This window comes from Rhineura floridana, chromosome 4 (assembly GCF_030035675.1).
Source record: "Rhineura floridana isolate rRhiFlo1 chromosome 4, rRhiFlo1.hap2, whole genome shotgun sequence".
In the NCBI taxonomy this organism is placed as follows: domain Eukaryota; kingdom Metazoa; phylum Chordata; class Lepidosauria; order Squamata; family Rhineuridae; genus Rhineura; species Rhineura floridana.
In genome coordinates this window covers 67,922,178-67,945,481 of record NC_084483.1, presented here as the reverse complement: position 1 = coordinate 67,945,481, position 23,304 = coordinate 67,922,178, and the positions used below count along the sequence as shown (strand labels likewise).

The window sequence follows — 23,304 nt, the reverse complement described above, 5'->3', positions numbered from 1 at the left end:
ACTCAACCTCACTCCCCTTCCCAAGGTCTTGCTGAGACTCAACAACTCCTGGGTCTTCCGTGCCTTCTGACAGCTGGGAAACCTGAAACTCATGTCTTCCCCCTCCCTCGCCCTCATGGGGGAGCGGAGGCTCAACACAGAGTCCACAATTCCCCAGGATCCCAACTCAGCAGCATGTGCACGCAGCCTTATGGAGAAGCATTCAGGAAGGAATGGATTCAGCTATTTGTTTTCTGTGTAAATGGTTCCCGTGGCTTGATGCAATGGTATGTATAACACTGCAAAAGCAACTGCTACCAGCTGATTAATATCATTGGTGATCACTCATGGCCAAGTAAGATTGTCTTCCAAGACAACAGTGGGTTCATAAGTGACTGTGGAGGCCAATTCTGGATCTACACAGCCTCCCACAGTGAAGACATAGGCTTCCACATGGAAGATGGTCGTGATGAGGATTTGTTTGACGTGCCTTCCACTTAGCTCATTTGTCCCGTTCGCCCTGTACTCGTGCTTCTTCAAAGTCCACAGCACCTTTGATAATAGCCGACCTCCATTTGGGACGTTCATGGGCCAAGATTTCCAAGGTGTCGATGTTCATGTTACATTTTTTTAGATTTACTTTAAGAACATCTTTAAACCTGTTTTGCTGTCCACCGATGTTCCATTTTCCATCCTTAAGTTGGGAGTAAAGTAGCTGCTTTGGAAGACGGTGATTAGGGATTCGAACAACATGGCCGGTCCAGCGAAGCTGATGTTGAAGGATCATTGTTTCAACACTGGTAGTCTTTGCTTCTTCCAAAACGCTAACATTAGTCCGTCTGTCTTCTGAAGTAATTTGCAGAATTTTCCAGAGGCAGCGTTGGTGGAATATTTCAAGAAGTTGGGAGTGACGTTTATAAATGGTCCATGTTTCACAGGCATACAGTAAGGTCGGTAGTACAATGGCTTTGTAAATAAGCATTTTGGTCTCCCTGCGAATATCTGGATCCTCAAACACTCTACTCTTCATTCGGGAGAATGTGGCACTTGCAGAGCTCAGACAATGTTGAATTTCAGCATTGATGTCAGCTTTTACGGAGAGATGGCTGCTGAGATAGGGGAAGTGATCAACGTTCTCCAACATCACACCATTAAGCTGGATTGATGGTGCTACAGAGGGACTAGTTCGCACCTGTTGATGAAGCACTTTGGTTTTTTAAATATTAAGTGAGAGACCAAGCTTTTCATATGCTTCTGCAAAGACATTTAGGATAGTTTGAAGATCTTTCTCTGAATGTGCAGAGACTACATTATCATCAGCATACTGAAGTTCTACGACAGAGGTTGACATTACCTTACTTTTTGCTTTCTTTCTATCTGTTCGATATATGATTTCCACACCAGTAAGAAGTTTCCCCTCAATAAGGTGTAGAATCATAGCAATGAAGATAGCAAATAAGGTAGGAGCAATGACGCATCCCTGTTTTACACCTGATCCGACTCTGAATGGATTGCTCTGAAAGCCATTGTTGTCCAAAATTGTTGCTGTCATGTTGTCATGAAGGAGTCACAAAATATTCACAAATTTATCAGGGCATCCAGTTTTCAGAAGGATGGTCCAGAGAGCGGTTTGATTCACAGTGTCAAAGGCCTTAGTCAGATCAATAAAAGCCATATATAAAGGTTGATGCTGCTCCCGGCATTTTTCTTGAAGCTGTCATGCAGTGAAGATCATGTCCACTGTCCCCCTGGAAGGGCCGAAACCATTTTGAGATTCTGGGAGGACATCCTCTGAGATTGGCAGGAGGCGATTTGCGAGGATCCTTGCAAGGATTTTACCTGCGGTAGCAAGAAAAGACATACCTCAATAGTTCCCGCAATCTGTTCTATCACCCCTCTTAAAAAGGGTGATAATTATGGGTTCCTAAAGTCTTCCGGGATCTCCTCCCTCATCCAGATTTTTTCGATGAGCTTATGAAGCTGTTGTGTAAGTTCAGGTCCACCTTCTTTAAAGACTTCAGCAGGAATCCCATCAGGTCCACTGGCTTTGTTGTTCTTCATTTGATTGATGGCTTTACTGACTTCATCCAAATTAGGGGATACTGCAAGCTCGTCTCTAGTTTGTTGGTGTGGAATATGCGAGAAGACCTCATCAGCTTCATCAGTGCAGACTCTTTAAATAGACTCTTTATCCTTAAGAAGTTTGCTACCATCCATTGAACGTAAGGGATTTGTACAGTAATTTGTTGGTCCATAGATGGCCTGTGTGGCATTACAAAAGCCTCGTGCATCATGAGCATCTGCAAAGTGCTAGATTTCTTAAGCTTTCTTTATCCACCAGGCGTTCTTAAGTTCTCTAGTTCTTCTTTGGACCCCAGCCTTTGCAATGGTATCGATTTTTTTCTTAGCAGCACAGTTAATGTCTTTCTACCATATCTGGAAGGCTTTCCTTTTCTTGTTGATGATATGTTCAATCTCACTATCATTCTCATCAAACCAATCCTGATGTTTCTTAGTGTGGTATCCAATAGTTTGTTCACATGCTGCAGTAATGGATGTCTTCAGTTTAATCCAGTGTTCCTCAACAGTTTTCAGGGAGTTCCATCGGTAGATGTTTCTTGAGAGTTGTTTGAAAGCAAGCTCGCTTAATAGGATCTTGAAGGGCATGGATGTTCATTTTACGCCTTGGTTTTCTTCTTTGGAGCCTATGTTGAGGAACAATATTAATGGCCATAGTGGATCGAATTAATCGGTGATCTGTCCAGCAGTCATCAGCACTCGTCATGGCCCTAGTGAGGAGTACATCAAGACGTTCTCTAGCATGGACAATTACGTAATCCAGGAGATGCCAGTGTTTTGACTGAGGGTGCTTCCATGATGTTTTAAATTTATTTGTCTGACAAAAGAGTGTGTTTGTAATAACAAGATTATGCTCTGCACATTTAGTCAGAAGTAGAATTCCATTCAGGTTGCTATTGCCAACTACTTCTTTCCCAGTGGTTTCTGGCCATAAATCCAAATCACGCCCAACTCTTGCATTGAAATCACCCAAGCGGATAATTTTATCCTCCTTAGGTATCTCTGATAAGATGGTGTCCAGTTGGGTATAAAAATTTTCCTTGATGTCTTCATCAGTATCTAATGTTGGTGCATAAGCACTTACAATAGTTGCCTGCTAGTTTTGGGCCAGTTTTAACTGGAGAGTTGTTCATTAATGCCAATAGGAACTTCTGACAAGAGCTTCACAAGATTATTGTTAATAGCAAAGCCTACTCCATACAATTGTCATTCTTGTTCAGGCAGTCCTTTCCAGAAGAAGGTATAACCTCCTTTTTCTTCCTTCTCCTGCTCTTCAAGTTTCTTGGAGTGCTGCTATGTCAATATTAAAACGTCTCAACTCCCTCATGATGATGGCAGTCCTGCGTTCAGAAAGTTCACTATCTGTATTGTCCAGCAATGTCCATATATTCCATGTTCCAAAATTCAATTGTCTTTTGCAACAGCTAAGTGGTGACCCCATTGGACGCGGTAATCCAGTCAGGGAGAGAAATGAGGCAGACTATGTTTAGGGCACCTTTTCTAGCCCCCTCCCCATACAGAGTAAGCAGAGTGGATCCTGAATAGGACTGTTCAGTCGTGGATATAGCTGCTGAACTACTCAACTGCCTCGGTCCTTGAGCCAGGACGACTGTATCCACCACTCATGTGTCGATCCATGATGAGGGGCTTCCGGATTTCACAGTCCTGCCCCCGTCACCATTCACCAATCGCCATGGGACTTTTGGTTTGGTTTGGTTTGCTTGGAAGATGCCTGTGCATGAGTTTGTTTTATGTGAGGAGATTGGCGCACGATGAACAACACACTATCTTGACAGAAAAAGGCTTTGATCCAATGGCAAGGAATACCATGACGATTGGAAGTCTTTTATCTGCTGCAGCCTTCATCTGCCTTCACAGCCATTGTAACGTACACATTGTTATCCTCTGCCTGTTCTGCCATTGAAGACTTTCTTGGATCGTTCTTTGTCTGGTTCCTCTCCCTTGACCTTACCGCCATGGGTGACCCTGCTGGGAGTACATGACTCCCGACGGCATTGCTCACAGGGTTCAATGGAACACGCAAGGTGACGATCCAGAGAGGGGGGCTGATTAATAGCTCCCCACTCAAATAGTTCAATAATGTTGAAAAGGGCCAACTCTTATCAGAATATGAATGTGCATAATTTGTGTTATCTTGACCCAGAATTTAAAGTTCTCTGATGTTAGGGCATTATCATAAATGAGTCAAAGAATAGCCTTTTAATTTTTATGCATTCTATATTGAATTAACATGCCAAATTGATAGAAGATACAGCCAGCTTAACAATGGCACTTGTCTTACTTTTTGTGGATTGGAAGCAGTTCTTGAAAGGTTTGAATGGAAGCCAAAACCACTGAACTAGTCATTAACAACTATAAATAAATTTGATGATGTATCACTTAGTGACTTTCAGCTGAATATGCGTATTGTCATCTCTTAAACAATACTACGTCTGAAGTGGAGTGAAGTGCTATGCTTTGATTTGGATTCCTGCATTGAGCAGGGGTTGGACTTGATGGCCTTATAGGTCCCTTCCAACTCTACTATTCTATTATTCTATGATTCTATGAAAGTTCTGCCTGTGGTGCTTAGCATTGATGACTATTTTATACATGCAGTCAGTCAGTCATCAGATTTTGCATTCACTGGGTGAGGAACAATGGATGTGTGGACTTGCTCCTATTCTGAGGACTTATATGAATGAATTGCTTATATATCTTGGATAAACAAACGTCAAGGGGAAAATAAAGTCAGTTACGTGGCTTTCTTGATGAGCCTAAAAGCCAACATGAGAGAGAAAGTATTTATGACAATGTAAAAGAAGTGCAAGTTGGAATGATGGATGAAATTCACAAGGGAACTATTTAAAGTTAATATCAGGAGAGTTTACAAAGAGAAAGCCTTTTGGCCTTTCAGTTAGTGCACAAATGGAGTTGAAAGCACTCATGATTCTTGAATGTTTTAGTCCTCTTCACTAAGCACTAGTTAAGAGACCACAGGGAACAGTTCTGCAGTGGTAGCGATATGGAGAAAATGAGGAGAATAGAAGATTTCAGCCTTGAACTTCTAAGGTTCTGGTTTTTATATCTGATTCAAATGCAGGTCAAGGGATTATTAAATTGCTCGGCATTGTCCCCATCAGAGCATTAAGATGCACCTTGTTTAAATCCATATTGCATTTTATTTTACAACCCAAATAGGAGGTTAGTGAAAGGGTCTGGCTCTCTCCCTTACCCACATCAGAAAATAAATCCCCATGAATGTTTTTTAAAAAACATTTGTTCTGCTTTTTATATAGGATGAATAGCTGCTCGCCAAGCATTTATGACATCCAATCTAGAGGTAAAATACTACTTCAGTATAGGAATTTACTGGAAAGTTCTTTAGCTTATTTGAGGCCTTCAGTTATTTATTAAACAGTACTTTGTTGTAAATTATTTGTCTCAAGTGTCACAATCTCAATGGGTCCATTGAATCCCCATCCCACTCCAGGCACAGCAAAATGTCTAGAGGATGAAGCAGAGGTGATATTTGGCTTGTTGTCAACATTTAAAGACAAAAGAATTCTGGCATTTGCAAAATCTGTTGCAAAAATTATGGTGACCATACTGATATCTGCCATGTTTTTAATAAACCTGTCTTGCATTCATCTTGTACCGAGGTGTTTTAATTGTTGTCATGGTTATATGAATGAGAATTAGATATTCTCATATTGATAACTTTCACAATAATTGGTTGCACTCTCATACTGTTTTAACCCTTTTTGCCAAACTATCTCCTGCAATCATACTAAGCCCTGCCACAGGCATTTTATTTTCATCAAATCCTGCAATGCCAGTTGCAGAATGAACTTTGCAGACAAAGTATTTATGTAGCCTTAAAACTACAGAATGCATGATGCAGTGCATCCTGGTATGAAATAAACATGTGCTAGCTAGACTAAATCTTAAGTCAACCATCTCCATCCTATTATCTGTCCGTGAGCAAAACTACATGAACAGACGTATCCAGAGCCATTAAATGAGGCCAGCAACTGAGCATGCTGAAGGTATGATTCATGAACAGAATCGTTTTACATTCTTATAAGGTGAATCTTCTGTAGGTCTCTGTTGCTTGGGATTTGAAAAATGTAACTGGAAAAAGAATTCCCCAGGCATGTTTCACATGTCACTACATGACCCCTTTGTTGTATTGATACAGGAGAACAGGCAAACACCAAGCAAGTGTTTGAAAGTGTTTGAAAGACAATAGAATGTCATTATAACATATCTGAAAGCTCCTCTGAGCAAGAAGTAAGGAACTAATAAAGCCCAAAATCTAATTTTTTAACCATTCCCTCTCTAGCATACATAGTAACCCTTAGGTATTAGCAGTAGCAATAAAAACAACAACAATAATAAGGGTCTATGGTCTTGGGAGAGTAAAAACACAGTAAGCTGCCTTATCCCAAGTCATGCAATTCGTCCATCTAGCTCAGTACTGTCTACATTAACTAGCAGGGTTTAAGACAAGGAGTATTTCCCAACCCTACCTGGAGATGCCAGGGATTGAACCTGGTACCTTTTGCATGCAAAAATATTAATTAAACTCCCCCCCTGCTGAACTTTGGAGATAGTTGAGCATTCTGGGAAAGTTCAGAAAGAATTGAGTATGCCAAAGCAATATACTGGAAATATGCACAGAGCCATAACTTCATGAGTCAAATGTATCAAAACAAGCTTTCACCATAGATTTAACATTGTAAGAAAGGTTGGTTTTAGTCAAATATTTCCAACCCATTTATACTTTAAAAGTTAGATTTTGGGTTCCTGTCTACATAGAGCAAGCTATTTATGACTGAGCTGTTAGCCCCATAATAGTGATGTTACCAATGGGGGGGAAATTGTAAGCATGTCTAAAGTAATTTGGCTATAAGCAAGTTCTGCTATAATCCAAGAGGGTTTTGTATTGTTTTGTTTATCTGTTTAATAGCTCTGTATCTCTGCGTTAAATAGCCAGGGATAAAACTAAACATATACTACATGGCTTTGAAATTCATGGCCTTGAAGACCCGAAAGAGAAATTCTGAAAATATTTAAGGTTCCCAGTGTGATCTGCTTCACCCATGACACCTACACAGATGTATTATTGTTTTATTATTATTTATGGAACTTTTCACTCCAACAAGGAGAGCTCACAGAAGCTTAAGATGTTTAAAAATGATACCAAAACATACAACACCATAATAATTGAATGAAAATGATGACATAACAGCAGAGTAAATTGGTGAAAACATAACAGAGAGACACAGAAAACCAAGGGAAGGCAGATGCTTGCATAAAATACAAGACAACCTCTGTGTCAGGTAAGACCACATTTCTATCTGCCTGGTGGTACAAGCTCATCCTTCTGTAGGTAATCTTAAGTAATTCTTTAGATTTCAAACAGAAAAGCTACTTACTAAAAAAAAAGGGAGATACCAATGTACACGCTTACGCTTTGCATAGCATTCCGAAGCACCAAGCATAGGGCTTACAAAGCCCCTTGCACAGCACTTCCCAGGGGCCCAACAACCAGCTGTTTGTTGGGTGCTTGGGAAATGTCCTTCCTCTTTCAACAAGCCTTTTAAGTTGAGACCTTATCCCAGTCTGCTTCTGTGTTGGAAATGCTTTTGAGTATGTTTGTAAACTTTTTGAAAAAAAAAATTTTTAACCTTTTTTTCTTTTTTCTTTTTTAAGATGTCTTCGAAGCTGTTTTAAAAAATGTTTTGAAAGACGTTTTGTTTTCATGTATTTTAAAGTCTGTTTTTATGATGTTTTAAAGTGTTTTTAGTGCTTTTGTTTGCTGCCCTGGGCTCCTGCTGGGAGGAAGGGCAGGATATAAATTAAATAATAAACGAACAAACAAACAAACAAATAAATGTGGCACAAGGGTTTTGGAAGCACTAAGTTCTGCATTTGGGAAGTCAGCACTTTGCACATTGCACTTTGACAAGTGTCAATCACTTGACATCATTATGACATCAGATGATTCACCAGTCTGTCAAAGTTGGCCCGTGGGTGTGGGGTTGGGAGGAGAGATTTTATTTATTTATTTTAAAGCATTTATAAACCACACAATATTTTTAAAATCTTTAATGATCTGGCCTGTTGGTTGAAAAAGGTTCCACATCCCTGCTCTACGTTACAATATAATTCAATTCAAGAACCATGATAGTTCTCTGAGACACTCAGATTCCCCACACACCATCATCTGACAAACAATTTCCCTAGCAACTGCAGAGGGGCCACCTTTGTGAACAAGCTAGGATATCCATCTTCTGCTGCTGCCCTCTTCACCTACACGGGACAGAACTGGGCTGCAGCAGCATCCACATTATCTTTTTTCCTCAGCTCTCACTGTTGCTCACACACCAACCCTCCACAGTAATTCAGTGTGAGGATGATGAAATGCAGCCACATACACTCTCTGGGATCAGGGGCCACCAAATAAGCACCACCAGCATAGCTCCCCTATAGTCCTGCCACCCCCACCCCCCTCTTGGGATGCAGAAATCTAAGCCACGAAAGAAAATCTAGAAATCGAGGAGGCCAACCTGATTACCTGACTTACAGCTAGCTAGAAGTGCACTGAATAAAAAGCGCTTGAGAACTGGCTTCCCCATGGTCCAAGATATTATGTAGCCCTTATGTTTTCAGAACTGCAGGTAAAGTTCAGGCAACATGTGCTTATTCATTCAGTCATTGATTCACATCTCACCTTCATTGTCCTGTTCTCCTTTTGATATCTAATTAATTTCCTCAACAGCAAGTAGTATGTTGCCATTATAGAAGATGGTTTGTTGTTTGTCAAGACATTGACAACATCTGAAAAGTTGAGCTCCATCGTTTCTGTCATGTAACTCAAAATGACAGGATTCAGCTCATCAGGGTGAAGTCTGAAAAAGAAGATGCTAAGGCAGCCGTGAAAGATGCAACCCCTTGGCTCAGTTTGGAACTGGGCTTAGTCAACTGTTATTTCCTCATCTCCACCCCGCAAAAAAACTTTTATTCTGATCCCAATTCCAAATTCAATCTGAACACCAAACCCTACCCCATCTGTATTGCTGCAGTGAAGTAGCACTGGCAATGAGCTGGGTCTCAGTGGAGCCTCTAAGTGAAGCCTCCCTCCCTCCATGCCTGCCTGGCAACTAACCATCACATGCATGAATACAATGGATGTTGAACACCATGGAAATGACATAGTTCAAGATCCTGGGACATGTTGTTTCCAAGGCTACTGACATCCATAGTGTGGACACTAAAGAACTATGTTTCCCATGCTCCTTGGTGCCTTGGTTACTGCTGCAGCAATATATTAGGTGACAGAGAGGGAGTTTAGATTACAATCAGGATTTTTTGAGGAGATTTGCACTCAATTCATAATAAAACTGAGTATTACCAGATAAATTCATATTCTAAGCCAAATAAGTATGAATTTTGGCAGTGTTACTAAAGATAAAAGGCAGCATCCAACATTGCTGATCCTTGAATGGAAAGAGTTTCAGTTCATGGAAGAATAGTTGAAAGGAAGGACCTCGTCTCTAAGTGCAACTCTTCTTCCATGAATGGAAGTTCCTTTTGTTCATAGAGCAACAATATTGAAACGACCAATATTTTCTCAGTCTAGTCTGGTGAACGTGTGGAGGCCCCTCTCTGCATCTTAACACACAGGGACTCCCCTGGTCTCTTCCATGGGCTGGTGAATCTTCTGTGCATTGTCATTCCACCATTCAGCACACAATAACCTTTCACACCATGAAAACAAACAAATCAAGGCAAACTCTTTTGATAGGGAGCTCACAAGAATAGCCTTACTATTACGAAACAGTGTGAAACAGTTACTTCAGGTGGCAGATTCCAGAGAAAGCATTAAATCTTTGACACAGAGGCCTACATGTAAAAATACAGAAATGTCAGAGAACGGCTGTAGCTCAGTGGCAGAACATCTCCTTTGTGTGCAGAAGGTTGCAAGTTAAATCCTGGCATCTCCAGGTAGAGCTGGGAATATCCCTCTCTGAAAATCTGGAGACCCTCTCCTAATCAGGTAGTTTCCACTTGCAGCCCGAAGTGGAACAGCCCAGACAATGGCTGACTGCCTCAGTCAATAACAATTCTAGGTATTAGAAAGTCTCTCAGTCCTAAACTTGGGGATAGGCTATAATGTTGACATTTCTTTTCAGGAACAAAGTTGTCTAAGAATGCTGTTGAAAATAAAGTGGAACAGAACCAATTTATTCAAATTCTGTCTGTCTTTTCTTCTTTCCTCTTTTAGGAGTAATGAGGAAGGCTATTAATGGGTCTGGATTGCAGTTTATATCGGTAGCATTAAAGTGATAGTTTTAAAGGAAGAACTAGAATTAATTAAATTGGCTTTAAGCATAGGAAATACTATTCATGAGATGAAAACAAATGAAGAAGATGAAGAATTACCTATTTTTATGTGTAAATGAGTTCAGTGATTTCCTGATAATACTGTCATTCAGCCATTTGTCTTTCATTGCCTCTTTAATAGCAGGTCGATTAGCTGGATCAGGTTCAAGTAAGGAGTGCATGAAATGAACAGCTCCTGTGCAGGAATTCCAACAAAACAGTGTTAGCTATAGCAAAAGCCTGCACTACAGTTTGGCTTTCATGGGACTTAGGCCTTGCACTTGCTAAGTTGAAACCAGAAGAGACATCCCCCCCCCAGATTTATTTATTTTGTTAACTGTTCGATGAACAAATACTTAATGTAGCTCTGTAAATAGCCCAGTGACAGAACACACAATTGCATGCAAAAGGTCCCAGGTTCAATCCCTGTCGTCTTCAGACAGGGCAGGGAAAAATTCCCTGCCTGAAACTTTGGAGAGCCAGTGCCAGTCAGCGCCAAAGCAATACTGAGCTGGTAGGACTTGGTGTAAGGCACCTTCCTAGGTTCCTAATGCAAAAATATATTCTATTGGTGTTGGATTCAAGGATCCAAATGCAGTTTGTATCTTTTTATTTTGGAATAAAAGCAGACTTTTTTTAAAAAATAGAAGTGTTTTTAATTCAGTTAAAATAATCTAATGCATTACAATCCAGTCCATTTTAGCTTTTTTTTTTTAATATGAAGCTGCTTCAGGTTGATTTTGGAGATGAAGGAATTAGGGCTGTGCACTGGCTCCAGCCAAATCCTGGATCCTGAACCAACTCGAGCCAATCTGGGTCGACCTGGTATCTGGCCAGAGCAATTTGAGGCAGCCTCGGATTACCCGCAAGTTGAATTTGGTCTACCTGGAGCAATACGGGACTGCCAAAAGGCAGGGTGGTTAGACAGTGATGAGGGGAAGATGATGCATGCAGGCCCCCTGCTTGCATCTTCTCTACGTCTCAACTACACATAGCCCTAGAAGGAGTACAGCTGCCAACTTTAGGCAAGACCTTTGTCCTTTTAATGGTTGAATAGAAGAAGGTACAGCTTATATGTAGGTGAGAAAAAACTTTGTCTACTAAAATTCCCTCTTCTATAAAATTGGCAAGGTATAGGAACCTGGTCCTCCTTTGTACCTTGTCACTCTAGCCCAGGGGTACCCTTCAGATGTTGTTGGACTACATCTCCTCTCATTCCTGAATGTTGACCATGCTGGCTGCAGTTTATGGGAGTTCTACTCCAAAAACATCTGATGGGCATCATGTTGACTGCCTGTACTCTTACTCCTTGACAATGTCGATCACCTACCTGCTAGCCCTGATCAGTTGCTCTGCATTTCTCTAACTACATAATATCCATCAATCCATTTACTATTTTTCAAGGAGCTCATGGATTCATGCATTCCATAATAAGCTTTATTTCTCTGCCTAGCCATGAAGAAGCTAATGGGCTGGTTTTGCAGTATGAATAAGCACCCTTAACTTTGCCTGTTTTCAGACTGTAGTTATTTTGCAGGTGGGATTGAATCACATATCACAAATTCAGGTTGTACAATTAAATGGGATTTGGGACTTTTGCACAACAAACCCACTTTGAACAAAAATGACTTTTTGTGACAAGGAAAGTGATGCAAAAACACACTGGAAAGTGTGGGACAACAATTGCTTGATGCATTGTTGTATAACCTCCCTGCAAACAAATAAGAACGAATGCTGAATAAATAGCCAACATGGCATAACATCCCTGCCAACAGAGCCAGCCCCAGGCATGCCAGGGCCCTTGGAAACCTGCCTGCCCTGGGCCCTGGCACCCGCATGCAAGCCTCACCCACCTACCAACCTACCAGGCAGGGGGGCAGGATGGCAGGGGGGCGGGCAAGCGAGCGGGCAGCGGGGCGGGAGAGGGCAAGGAAGCAGGCAGGATTGAGAGCAAGCAGGGGGCAGTGTGGATGACAGGTGAGTGCGCAAGCAGGAAGAGAGGGTGAGCGAGCAGGCGGGGGAGAGGGTGAGTGGGTGGGGGGAGAGGGTGAGCAAGCGGGCAGGGGCAGAAGGAGAGCAAGCGAGCGGGTTAGTGGGCAGGGCAGCAGGTGACCAGGCAGGGGGGTGAATGGGCAAGGGGCAGGGGAGGTGGGTGAGCGGGCGGGCAGCTGCCTCCCTGCCATCCACGGCAGGGAGCCTGCCACGGACGGGGAGCACTACTCCCCCACCATAACGAGGTGCCCTTCAGGGGTCCCTGTGGGCTGTGGAGCCCTGGGCCAGGGTTCCACCTGGCCATCCTTTGGAGCCAGCTCTGCCTGCCAACTTTGTGAAAACAAATCAGGATGAATGCCCAATAAACAAGACATCTGTAAGTGTCCATCAGGTGGATTAAATCAAGATAAGGGTGTCCAAAGAGAATTTTGCAATGAGTATAACCAGACTGGCTGGAAATTCATATCTGAAGTTTCTGTTGGAACCCTTTACAGATAGCATAACTTTTAATGCTTAAGAAAGTAAGCTTTCAAGTTCTGAACAGTGACACCATAGTATAACTCGAATAAATCAGGGATTGCTTTTGCAACCCATCTTATTTACAAAAGCTATTGTAGAGTCTCCAAAGCTTAAACCAAGAGCTTGGTGACTGTGTAACCAAATGACAATTCTAGGACAACCTTTGCTCAAATCTCACATCCTCCTTCAGACACAGAAAGAAATGGGTGTGTGGACAATTAGATTCTACAGTTGGTAGGCAGCATGAAGCCTCTAGATTGGCCATGTGTGGCACACATATTATGAACCTGACCTTCTGCCTTCATCTAGCCCAAAGAGCAATGCCTTCTGCCCTTGGATTTTAGATCCTTCTTAAGCCCACAGCTGCAGCTATATCTCTAGCAAACGACTTCAGGGACCCTGGGCTGGAGAAACACCTCCCTCTCTGAACCAAGATGCGGGTATCATTGCCCATATCTGGCCTACCGAGAACAGATGTGTCAGCTGTTTCCAGTTTAAAAAAAAAAATTGAGGGGAAGTTGTGCATGAATGGCTGCCCAGTTCTTAAAGTGTTACATAGTGTCTGGCACAGCTTATCTCTCACTGCAAAAGGTGTTTATGAGTTGTCCCACCCACACAATCACAATCATTTCATAATGTTGAGCTTGGTAGATCAGGTTAATGGATCTACTGCCAGATGGGCTACTTAACACATTGCTATATAAAGGAGAAAATACATCAGCAAAAATGCTGAGACATTACTCTGGTTTTGTTTGTTATGTGCCTTCAAGTAGATTATGACTTATGACAACCCTTCTCACACCCTTTCCAAATGGGAACCAATTGGTTTCTCCATATTCTGTCTTTACAGTATCCTCTTGTCCAATACAAGAAATTCCTTGGTCCGTTCCATTATCCAATGTATGTTTGCAATATGATCTCTGGTACCTCTTCCTTTTTTAAATCCAGCTTGGACTTCTGGCATTTCTCGCTCCATATATGGTAAGAACCTTTGTTGTAGAATCTTGAGCATTACTTTACTTGCATGGGATATTAAGGCAATTGTTCAATAATTACTGCATTCCCTGGGATCCCCTTTCTTTGGAATTGGGATATATATTGAACACTTCCAGTCTGTGGGCCATTGTTTACTTTTCCATATTTGTTGACAAATTTTTGTCAAAATTTGGACAGATTCAGTCTCAGTAACTTGTAGCAACTCTAATAGTATGCCATCTGTTCCTGGTGATTTCTTTCTTCCAAGTATTTTAAGAGCAGCTTTTACCTCACATTCTAACATTTCTGGTTCTTCATCATACAGTTCCTCCGTGAATGAATCTGTCATCCTTGCATCTATTTTGTATAGTTCGTCAGTGTATTGCTTCCATCTTCCTTTTATTTCATCTCAGTCAGTCAGTGTGTTCACCTGTTGATTATTCAACATCCCTACTCTTGGTTTAATTTCCCTTTCATAATCTTTTGGAATAGGGCTCTTATTCTACCTTTTTTGTTGTCCTCTTCTATTTCTATACAATAACTATTGTAATAGTTCTTTTTGTCCCTACATACTAGTCACTGTATTATTGCATTTAGGGTTCTAGCCATGTTTCTATCTCCTTTTGCTTTTGCTTTCCTTCTTTCTTTAACCATTTTAAGAGTTTCTTCAGTCATCCATTGAGGTCTTTCTTTTTAACTAGAGGTATTATATTTTTGAATTCTTCCCTGATAATGTCTCTGACTTCAGTCCATAGTTCTTTTGGTTCTCTGTCAACTAAATTTAAAGCCTCAAATCTGTTCTGTATTTGATCTGGATCCTTTGATTTGGATTCCTGCATTGCGCAAGGGGTTGGACTTGATGGCCTCATAGGCCCCTTCCAACGCTACTATTCTATGATTCTATGATCTTTATATTCTTCTGGGATGTTATTTAAATTGTATTTTGGCATTATTATTGCTTTGTTCTTCTTCTTTAGCTTTACTCTGATTTTCGATATTACCGGTTCATGATCTGTGCCGCAGTCTGCTCCTGGTCTTGTGAACTTCTCCATCTTCTGCTTCCAATTATATAATCAATTTGATTCCTATATTGACCATTTGTTGATGTCCAAGTGTACAATCGTCTTTTCTGTTTGCATATGCTAATATATTGAAAATGACAGAAAAGCCATGATGCTGTGGTAGGTCATACAAAATAATACAGGAAGGTGGCATGTTAGCTGTGACACAGTTTGCCATATGTCATGAGCACCACTGAAATAGGTGCCTGTGATCCATCCTCAGAGAAACATGCACAATAGTTCTGCTTGCTGGACCAAAAATCACTGTTGTCTGACACCTGCCATTAGTGGACTGAGTGTTTATAAATGCTGTTTAATGACAATGAGCTGTGGCAAGGTCATTGGGGATGATGAGTAATGACTGGGCCATCTGCCCAGGAAATGGCCCTTCAAAGGTCCAAAGATGTTTCTTTAAGCAAATTAAAAAGTCACTTATTTCCAAAGAAGGTATGAGTGACTGTTTCATAAATGCTGCAATTCCATAATAATGTTGATGGCAGACAAAGTCACAACATATTTGTGTCAAATTTTTGATGGACATTAAATGTTATGAGTACAATCCAGCCAAAGTTCAGTGGTTTTAAGTTCAGACATTTTAAGCATGTACCTTCATCTCTAAGAAAGACAAACAGAGCTGGTCCTGCCATTAGTCAGAGTGAGGCGAGTGCCTCTAGCAGATTATTTTGGGTGTCATGAAAGGGCATTGTTGTATTTTTACTACCAGGGAGAGGTAATTGTGCTATTGGGATTTTCTACTCAGATGCCAAAATAACAGTGGGCCTTTGGTATTATATGCCTTGTTTTGGTGGTGGTGGGGCATTTGCTGTTCTGCCTCTGGCAGCAAAATGGAACTTAAAACTGCTTACTTTGGCTGGACCAGACTCCATGTGTAAAAAAGAAAGCCATGAATGGTTTACCAGTGGAAATGTCGGGTGGAATGGGATTCATTTCACCATTAACCATCTTGAGATGAAGTTGTTTGATATTAAATGGCTCCACAGTGAAGGGTAACGTGCCAGTTAGCATGGCAAACATGCTAACTCCTCTGCCCAGAAGAAAAATAGTAACAGTCACAACAGTGGAGCAAGAAGAGTTGTATAAAGTGTATATGTGACCCTTGGGAATGCAGTGATAGATTTATGTATGTTAACATTATGTCATTTGTAAATCGAATTGTTACTATCAACAAATCTTGATGGTTTCTGCTCACATCCATACAAATGAAACAAGAAAGCAATAATCTATCTACTTTACTACTCAAAGGCCTTTTCCACATTACTGGGTTTTTGCAAATTAGATGCACATTTTTCCTTAACTGTCATGCATTACATTACACTAAAGCTACTGTATTAATATATGATGAATTAGAAGTAAATTGTCTATTTAGTGAATATTGGAATATAATACGTAAAATGCCAATTACAGAATATGTTTGCCTGTTTGTCTGCTTATAATATATACCTTATTTTAAATATGCAAGTGATCTTCAGTAATCAATCCAAAGGCCCTTTCTACATAATCAGTTTTTTTCTAAACAGATACGCATTTTTTCTTATCTGTGGTGCACTATTTATACACTTTCCCCAAAGATCTCTTTGTTTCTGAGGATATTGCATTCCCTAAGCATCAGTCCCATTTGGTGCTCACAATCCACATATTTTTTTCAAGATGATGTTTTTGATGTAAAGAAAGAGCTTTTTTCCCCAAAGTACAACATTCTGATCCAGAGAGAAATATGTGTCTCCCCAGACCACATCGGTGCCATTGTGACTGCTACATGGCCTGTGGTTGCATAAGTGTCAAGAGCACACTGGATATTATTCATGACAATAATTAACAATGAGCAATGCAATTCCTCTCCTCATCGCTGTTCAATTTTCTGAATGTTTCATTTTATAAAATAAAAAGTGGGATGTTATTTATTTATTTAACAAAATAAATGTATTAACAAAATGTATATACAAAATGTATATACTGCTCACTCAAACAAAAGACCTCCAAGCAGTTTATAGAAGGTTATGTATTCTACCCACTCTAGAATTTTTCGACCATGTTTTTCCTTAAAAAGCTATCTTCCTACATCGATGCCCATATCATCTCATGAACCTTTGGCTTCCTGAATTTTTTATTTATAGTTGTTATTTTTAATTGGAGGTTATATGTTTCTGTACTGTACTTCTACTCTGGAGGAGCATATAAGTAAACAGTATGGTAAACCTGTTATTTTAGCAAGGCTTTCCTGTCCACCCCCTCCATTATATTTGAACGTTTGGTTCTATTGGGATTGAAATAGTCATGTTATTATGCAACAGTTAAGATGCTGTTGTGGCTTATTCAATAATTGTGTGGGAAGTTCTGAAAATACTGGCTTGAAAGAAAACACTGAGAGAACAACCCTATGTGTATGTACTCATAAGTAGGGATGGACAAATCTGTCAATTTTTGGTTCTCTCCATTTCTCATTTTTCAAATCTTAAACTCAGTTTTCCACATTTCTGTTGAGATTTATGGGTTTGGATTTTTTAGATGAAGTTTCTCCAGCATTTTAGCTCAAATTTCTCTTAATATTCTTGTGTCTAGGTTTGACAAATATATACATTTGTGCAAGCACTTTGTCTCTAACAATGTATTCTGTATGTTATTTTCACTAATTTATGCATTTAAATGCAGACTTTACCCGAATATATCATTTTTTTGTACAAATTGCTTGACTGAAGAACTTCATTGCAAAATTCAGAAAAGTGTGAATTTCAAAGGATAACTGTGTTTCAGATTGCATATTATTTTGGAAAGTGTGAATTCAGCATGTTTGCATTTGAACTGAATTGAATTTCTCACCATCCCTAATAATAAGTCCAACTGTATATAAGGGGCTTACTTTCAGGTAAACGTGTTAAGGGTTGTTTCTTTAAGTCACAAATGTTTCAGTTTTTCAAGGGAGACCAGTGTGAGTAAACAGGCTTCCATATAGGGTTGCTAGTTCAGAAGCATCCCAAACCCAGAGATTTATTAGGTGACCATGGTCTACGCACCATCTCTCAGTCTAATCTGCCCTTTGGGGTGAAAACAACAGAGGGGGACCATGACTACCCCAAGGAAGAAGGGCACACTTAAAATGTAGAAGAAATAATCATTTGTAAATAATAATGTATTAAATGGGGCTTACTCAAACAGGGAAGCATGCACTGGACTGCAATTCAGTGATAAGAAACTGCACTCACCCAATCCAAAATTCAGATTCATGTCACTTTAAGCTGTTTTGCTACTGTTTTATACTTGTTTTATGGTTACTGGGTTTTAAATTGCTTTATTTCTTGTTGTGAGCTGCCTTGGTTTCCAACCCTACCTCACGGGGTTGTTGGAAATATTCCCTATACACACAGAGACACAGTGGAGATGTAAAAATACATATACCCCATATAATAGTTTGTTGTCAAAACCAGTTGGCCATCGCAGAACATTTTTTTAAAGTATTAGTTTCCTGCCAAATAAAAGCAGTGACACCTAAGTAAGCTCTGCCTAACTGCTTTTTTTTTTTTAAAGGATTGGAGTGGGAGAGAAAGATTTATAACACAATCCTTTTCTATGTTCACTCAAAAGTCCCATTGATTTTCAGCACAATCCTAACCATGTCTACTCAAAAGTAAGTCCTACTGAGTTCAATGGGGTTAGCTAGAATTAACATTGCAACTTTACTCCCAGAAAAGCTTCACATTGGGAAGGTTTTCAAAACAGGTTATGAATAAGACAAATAAACTGCCCTCTTCAATAGTCCAGTAAAATTTAAACTTGTTTGACTCCTTAATTAGAAAGGTATAAGTGCAGCATGTACACTTTTTAAAACTTCTGTTCAAAAATTAATTGAAAGATAAAATATGTAATATGCCATTTTTTGCAAGTAATTAAAAAACCCTGCATGCACACTTTATAAAATTGTTTACTGTGTATGCCCACCAAGATCCTGCTGTGTTCTTCTGTTGTAGTGCAATCCTATGCATGTTTACTCAGAAGCAAGTTCCAATCCTGTACAGAGAAAGTACTATTTATGCTGCTGAAAGCTATATATTCACTGAATTCCTGATGTGAGACAAGCAGGAAAAGGAAACTCTTCTCAGAACTTGAAATGGGGTTTAGGTATATTGCCTGAGGGTCAACAAATCTTGTCAATCACAACTTTGACTTCACTTATTGGCTAAAAACCTGAAAGGGCAGGGATTAGAGCAGCCGTTACTAACAGAAGTTGCGGAGGGGGACGGCTGACATTTTGGTTTATATCTTTTGAACCAGACCACCTAGAAACTTAATTTTTAAAAAATGAAAGCTAAGAGTCCCAAGATTAAGGTGACTCACCCAGAAACCCGGAGAGGGCACCCAAAAACTGGAGTTGCCAGGAAAAAACCAGAGATCTGGCAACCCTACTTCCATACACTATATGGAGGTTAATTTGCAGGGCCATTATTTACTAGTTGCATGTGCTGACTCTGGAGTGAGGTTAAAGAGTTCTACTGACAAAGTAAAACCATTCAGGAAAACAAACTAGGCTTTACAAGCACAATGGTTTGGATCCAGAGATAAGAAAGTTCACAGAAAGCAAGTTTCCTGTCCCATCCTCCCTCCTGAAGTCTCCTGTGCCCCTGAAAGATCAGAGGCCTTCCTTAAGAACATGGTATGGGGTGTAGAGGGCTGCAGGGAGAGGGGAGGAATCACCCTGAATCAGGAGGAAATTGGCCTGGTTTTGGAGATTCTCCCTTTTCCAGCCATCCTACCCAATCCGACATTGTATAGGAGTTCCGAGAGCCCTTCAAGGGGAGGGTAGAAACTTCCTTTAACTTCCTTAAGTTAACGTACAGTATCTTAGGTTCCAAGCCTAAAGGAAACTGCAGCATCAGATTTAAGATGCTTTGGAGAACTGTAATGTGATTAGCTTTCATCCGCCATCAGCTGAATTTAGAAAACACCTGTTTTATTCCAGTTTTTATGCCACCAGTTTCAGTGGGAAGAGCTGGAGCTTGTCACGGTCAATAAATTTCCATGATTCGTATCTCAGTTACCAGTAATAAGTAAACTTTAAAACTTATTGTTGCCCACTATTACATCTTGCATATTAAGGCTGAAGTTCTCTCTTGCCCTCAAAATTTCCATGCTTGGGGAATTCTATATTCTAGTAGGGTGATGAAAAGAGGCATTGGTATTCATAAAGGCACCTTTCTCAAGTGGCACCAACACCAAGTAATTTAACGTTTACAATGATTGCAGTGTAAAAATGTAATGCTATGTGACACTAGAGATCATCAATTTGACCAAAACACTCTTATTTTTACACTTGATGGATGACTGAAGGAGCCCACTTGCTATCTTTTGAGGTGCATTGAACTTTATTCAGCATAGTTATGGCTAAAGTTCCATCCAAGTTTTTCCTCCACTTAAAATTAAAATACCCCTCTTCCAAAATATCATTCTTCTTTCTGAGAGCTGTTGGAATCTGCTTGGAAAATGTCGTTCTTGGAGACTGGATGAGACAGGATACTATCAGCAAAATATCAGGAAATAGCTTTATTTATAAATATCTGAGTTGGTTTGCTTATTTTTAAAAATACATATATACTACCCTTCATTATAAAATTCCAGGGTGAATACAAGTTGCAAGTTACTTTTTCTTTCAAGTCCCAATAATGTACATGTTTGAGCATATGATGTCTATGTCAATTTCTTGAAGCAAGTTTTGGGGGGCACAAGGGAGTGCAGGAGGAATTGGTCAAAATCACATGCCCATCATTTGCTGGCAGGAGCAACACATGGCCAAAATGTCACTAAGGGGACACTTACCCCCAGCAGAAGCCTAGTTAGGATTTAAGCTAGAAACATTTTACTAAATATTTTATATTGAAACAAGTGTTATTGTTTCATTTTCAACACTGCTGATTATGTCGCTTTGGAAAACACTGTTATAGAGCAAGTGCTGGGATTCAAGAAGAAAGTCTTATGTACATGCCCAAACAATTCCATGTGCAGAGTAGGGATTTCCTCTATTTCTCATCCAACTGCAGCTCCTTGAATTGCATTCAATGTCACTCTGGAAGTCCCCCAGTTTTCCAAGTATCATTCAAGTAATAAGCTACAATAGGGCCTTTCCCCCCACGTAATGTGACAGAGATGGGCCACCAGCAGCTCTCCTGGAGCCACCCAAGGACGTTCAGGTAAGGATCTCCGCTCCTGCTGCATCTGCTCCAACAGTCACAGCCTGATCCACAAGTACGGGCTCAAAGTGTGCTGGCAGTGCTTCCACCAGTACTCCAAGGACATCAGCTTCATTAAGTTGGATTAAGAGCTTCATTACCAAGATGGTTTGAAAAGGACTGGGAAGCTTTGACCTAATGAGCCTCTCTTTTCAGACATGCTTTTTTTATGTGTGTACATAGGGCTCAGAATACAAAGTCCCCTTTGGTCTATGTCATACCTCAAGTCTCTCCCAATCCATAGCCTTACTAGGTGGCCTTGGACACACATCAGCCTCAGTTTCCCATATGTGATGTATGAAAGACATTTACCTCACAAGTTCATTGTGTGGGAGAAGGAAATAAATCTGTCAAAGCACTTTGCAGCCTGAAAGTGCTATAGAAGCAATAAAAATATTCACAGTCTACTTACATGGACCAGACATCTACTTTTGGTCCATACTTTTTGTGAGCCAGGAGTTCTGGGGCTGCATAGGCTGGACTCCCACACTGTGTGTTTAACAGCTCTTGAGAAAGGCCCTCAAACTTCATGATGTTGCTCAGTCCAAAATCTGAAGGAAAAAACACATGGAAAATGGCATATTTGCACTAAAATATTGGGGGATTTAATGTTTTAGGTTTTTTAAAAATCTAGAAACCACCACCACTGCACAGTTAACTGAAGTCATAATGGCTCTGTGATTTAACTGAGTGGGTGAAACTGCAATTGCTCTAAGCTAAATTATCAGGAATGTAGAAGCAGTTGTAAAACATGGAATGGTGTGGGTGGTGGGGTGAGGTGTGCGTGGAGAGAAATGTCCTGTGCTTCAAGAGAAGGAAAAGAGAGGAAGGTGAGGGGGGAGGGGAAGGAGAAAGATAGTTTTGATCATTTGCATGTTTATTGAGTTCAGTGGGATTTATTCCCCTGCAATTATGCTTAGGATAGATGAAACTGATCATGGGGGAGGAGGAGAAAGGGGAGGGTAGGAGGGCTGGAGTGGGGAGGAAGGGAGGAGGAGGAGGGGTGAAAGGGAAAGGCAGCAGGAGTGCTCATTTGCATGCTTATTGAGTTCAATGGGATTTGCTCCCATGCAGTCATGCTTAGAATAGGTGAAACTGACTACAGGAGAGGAGGAGATGGGGAGGGAGGGAGGACTGGAGTGGGGAGGGGAAGGGGAGGAGGAAGAGGGGAGAAAAAGATGGGAGGGGAGAGGAGGAAAAGGAAGGGGGGAAGGTTGATCATTTGCATGCTTATTGAGTTCAGTGGGATTTACTCTTGTGCAATCAAGCTTAGGATAGATGAAACTGACCTGAGGAAGGGGCAGGGAGGGGAGAGGAGGGGGAAAGGTGGAGAAAGGGGAGGAGAAGGGGAGGAAGGGGAAGGGGAGGGGGGGGAGGGGAGGGAGGGGGGAGGGGAGGGGAGGGGGAGAGGGAGAGGGAGGAGACTGGGTATGTGAGCACTGGGCAGAGGGAAAGCCCCTTTTTTTTCCAAAAGGAAAATATTATCATTAACAGTATCATCATTTTTCAGGGTTTCCTCCACCTTTTATTCTACAGCATACATGTGTAGTCTCCCACCCAAATTTAAACCAAAGCTGTCCCTGGTGATGTCCACACCAGACATTTATTCCACTTTAAACAGTCATGGCTTTCCTCAAAGAATCCTGGGAAGTGTAGGTTGTGAAGGGTACTGAGAGTTGCTAGGAGACACCCTATTCCCCTCACAGAGTTATAATCACCATAATTCTCTGGGAAGTGGGACTGACTGTTAAACCACTCTGGCCACTGGAGCTGGAGGGGAATAGGAGTCTCCTAACAACTCTTAGCATCTAGCATAGATGTGGCCCCCTGATTATCCAAGCCAAACAGCTGTTAGTCTGGCTTTTAGAACACTGACAGTTGGTTCTTACTGAGTATGCCTGTGCTTATCATAGACTCAAATGTTACTTTTCTTAAATTAATTAAAATTCAGCCATGCATTTTTTAAACTTTTAAACTGCAGACGATGAAGGTCAGAGAGTGGGCCTGCTCAGTAATAGGATTACATGTACTCTGTGGACATGGCTGATTTTTAATTAATTTCAACAAATTAT

At 40.8% G+C, this 23,304-nt stretch overlaps 1 protein-coding gene and 1 pseudogene across 1 annotated transcript in view; one reads left to right on the top strand and one right to left on the bottom strand.

The window, feature by feature from the left end:
- Positions 1–23,304, bottom strand: part of LOC133384349 (uncharacterized) — a 38,338-nt gene that overhangs the window by 8,644 nt on the left and 6,390 nt on the right. Inside the window, exons 4-7 of the mRNA XM_061626256.1 lie at positions 21,645–21,783; positions 15,914–16,041; positions 10,510–10,645; positions 8,798–8,975 (exon numbers count right to left, since the gene is read on the bottom strand). Of these exons, the coding sequence (XP_061482240.1) occupies positions 8,798–8,975; positions 10,510–10,645; positions 15,914–16,041; positions 21,645–21,783 (581 nt within the window). The remainder of the gene's footprint in view (positions 1–8,797; positions 8,976–10,509; positions 10,646–15,913; positions 16,042–21,644; positions 21,784–23,304) is intronic.
- LOC133384348 (small ribosomal subunit protein uS14-like) lies at positions 21,150–21,321 on the top strand (annotated as a pseudogene).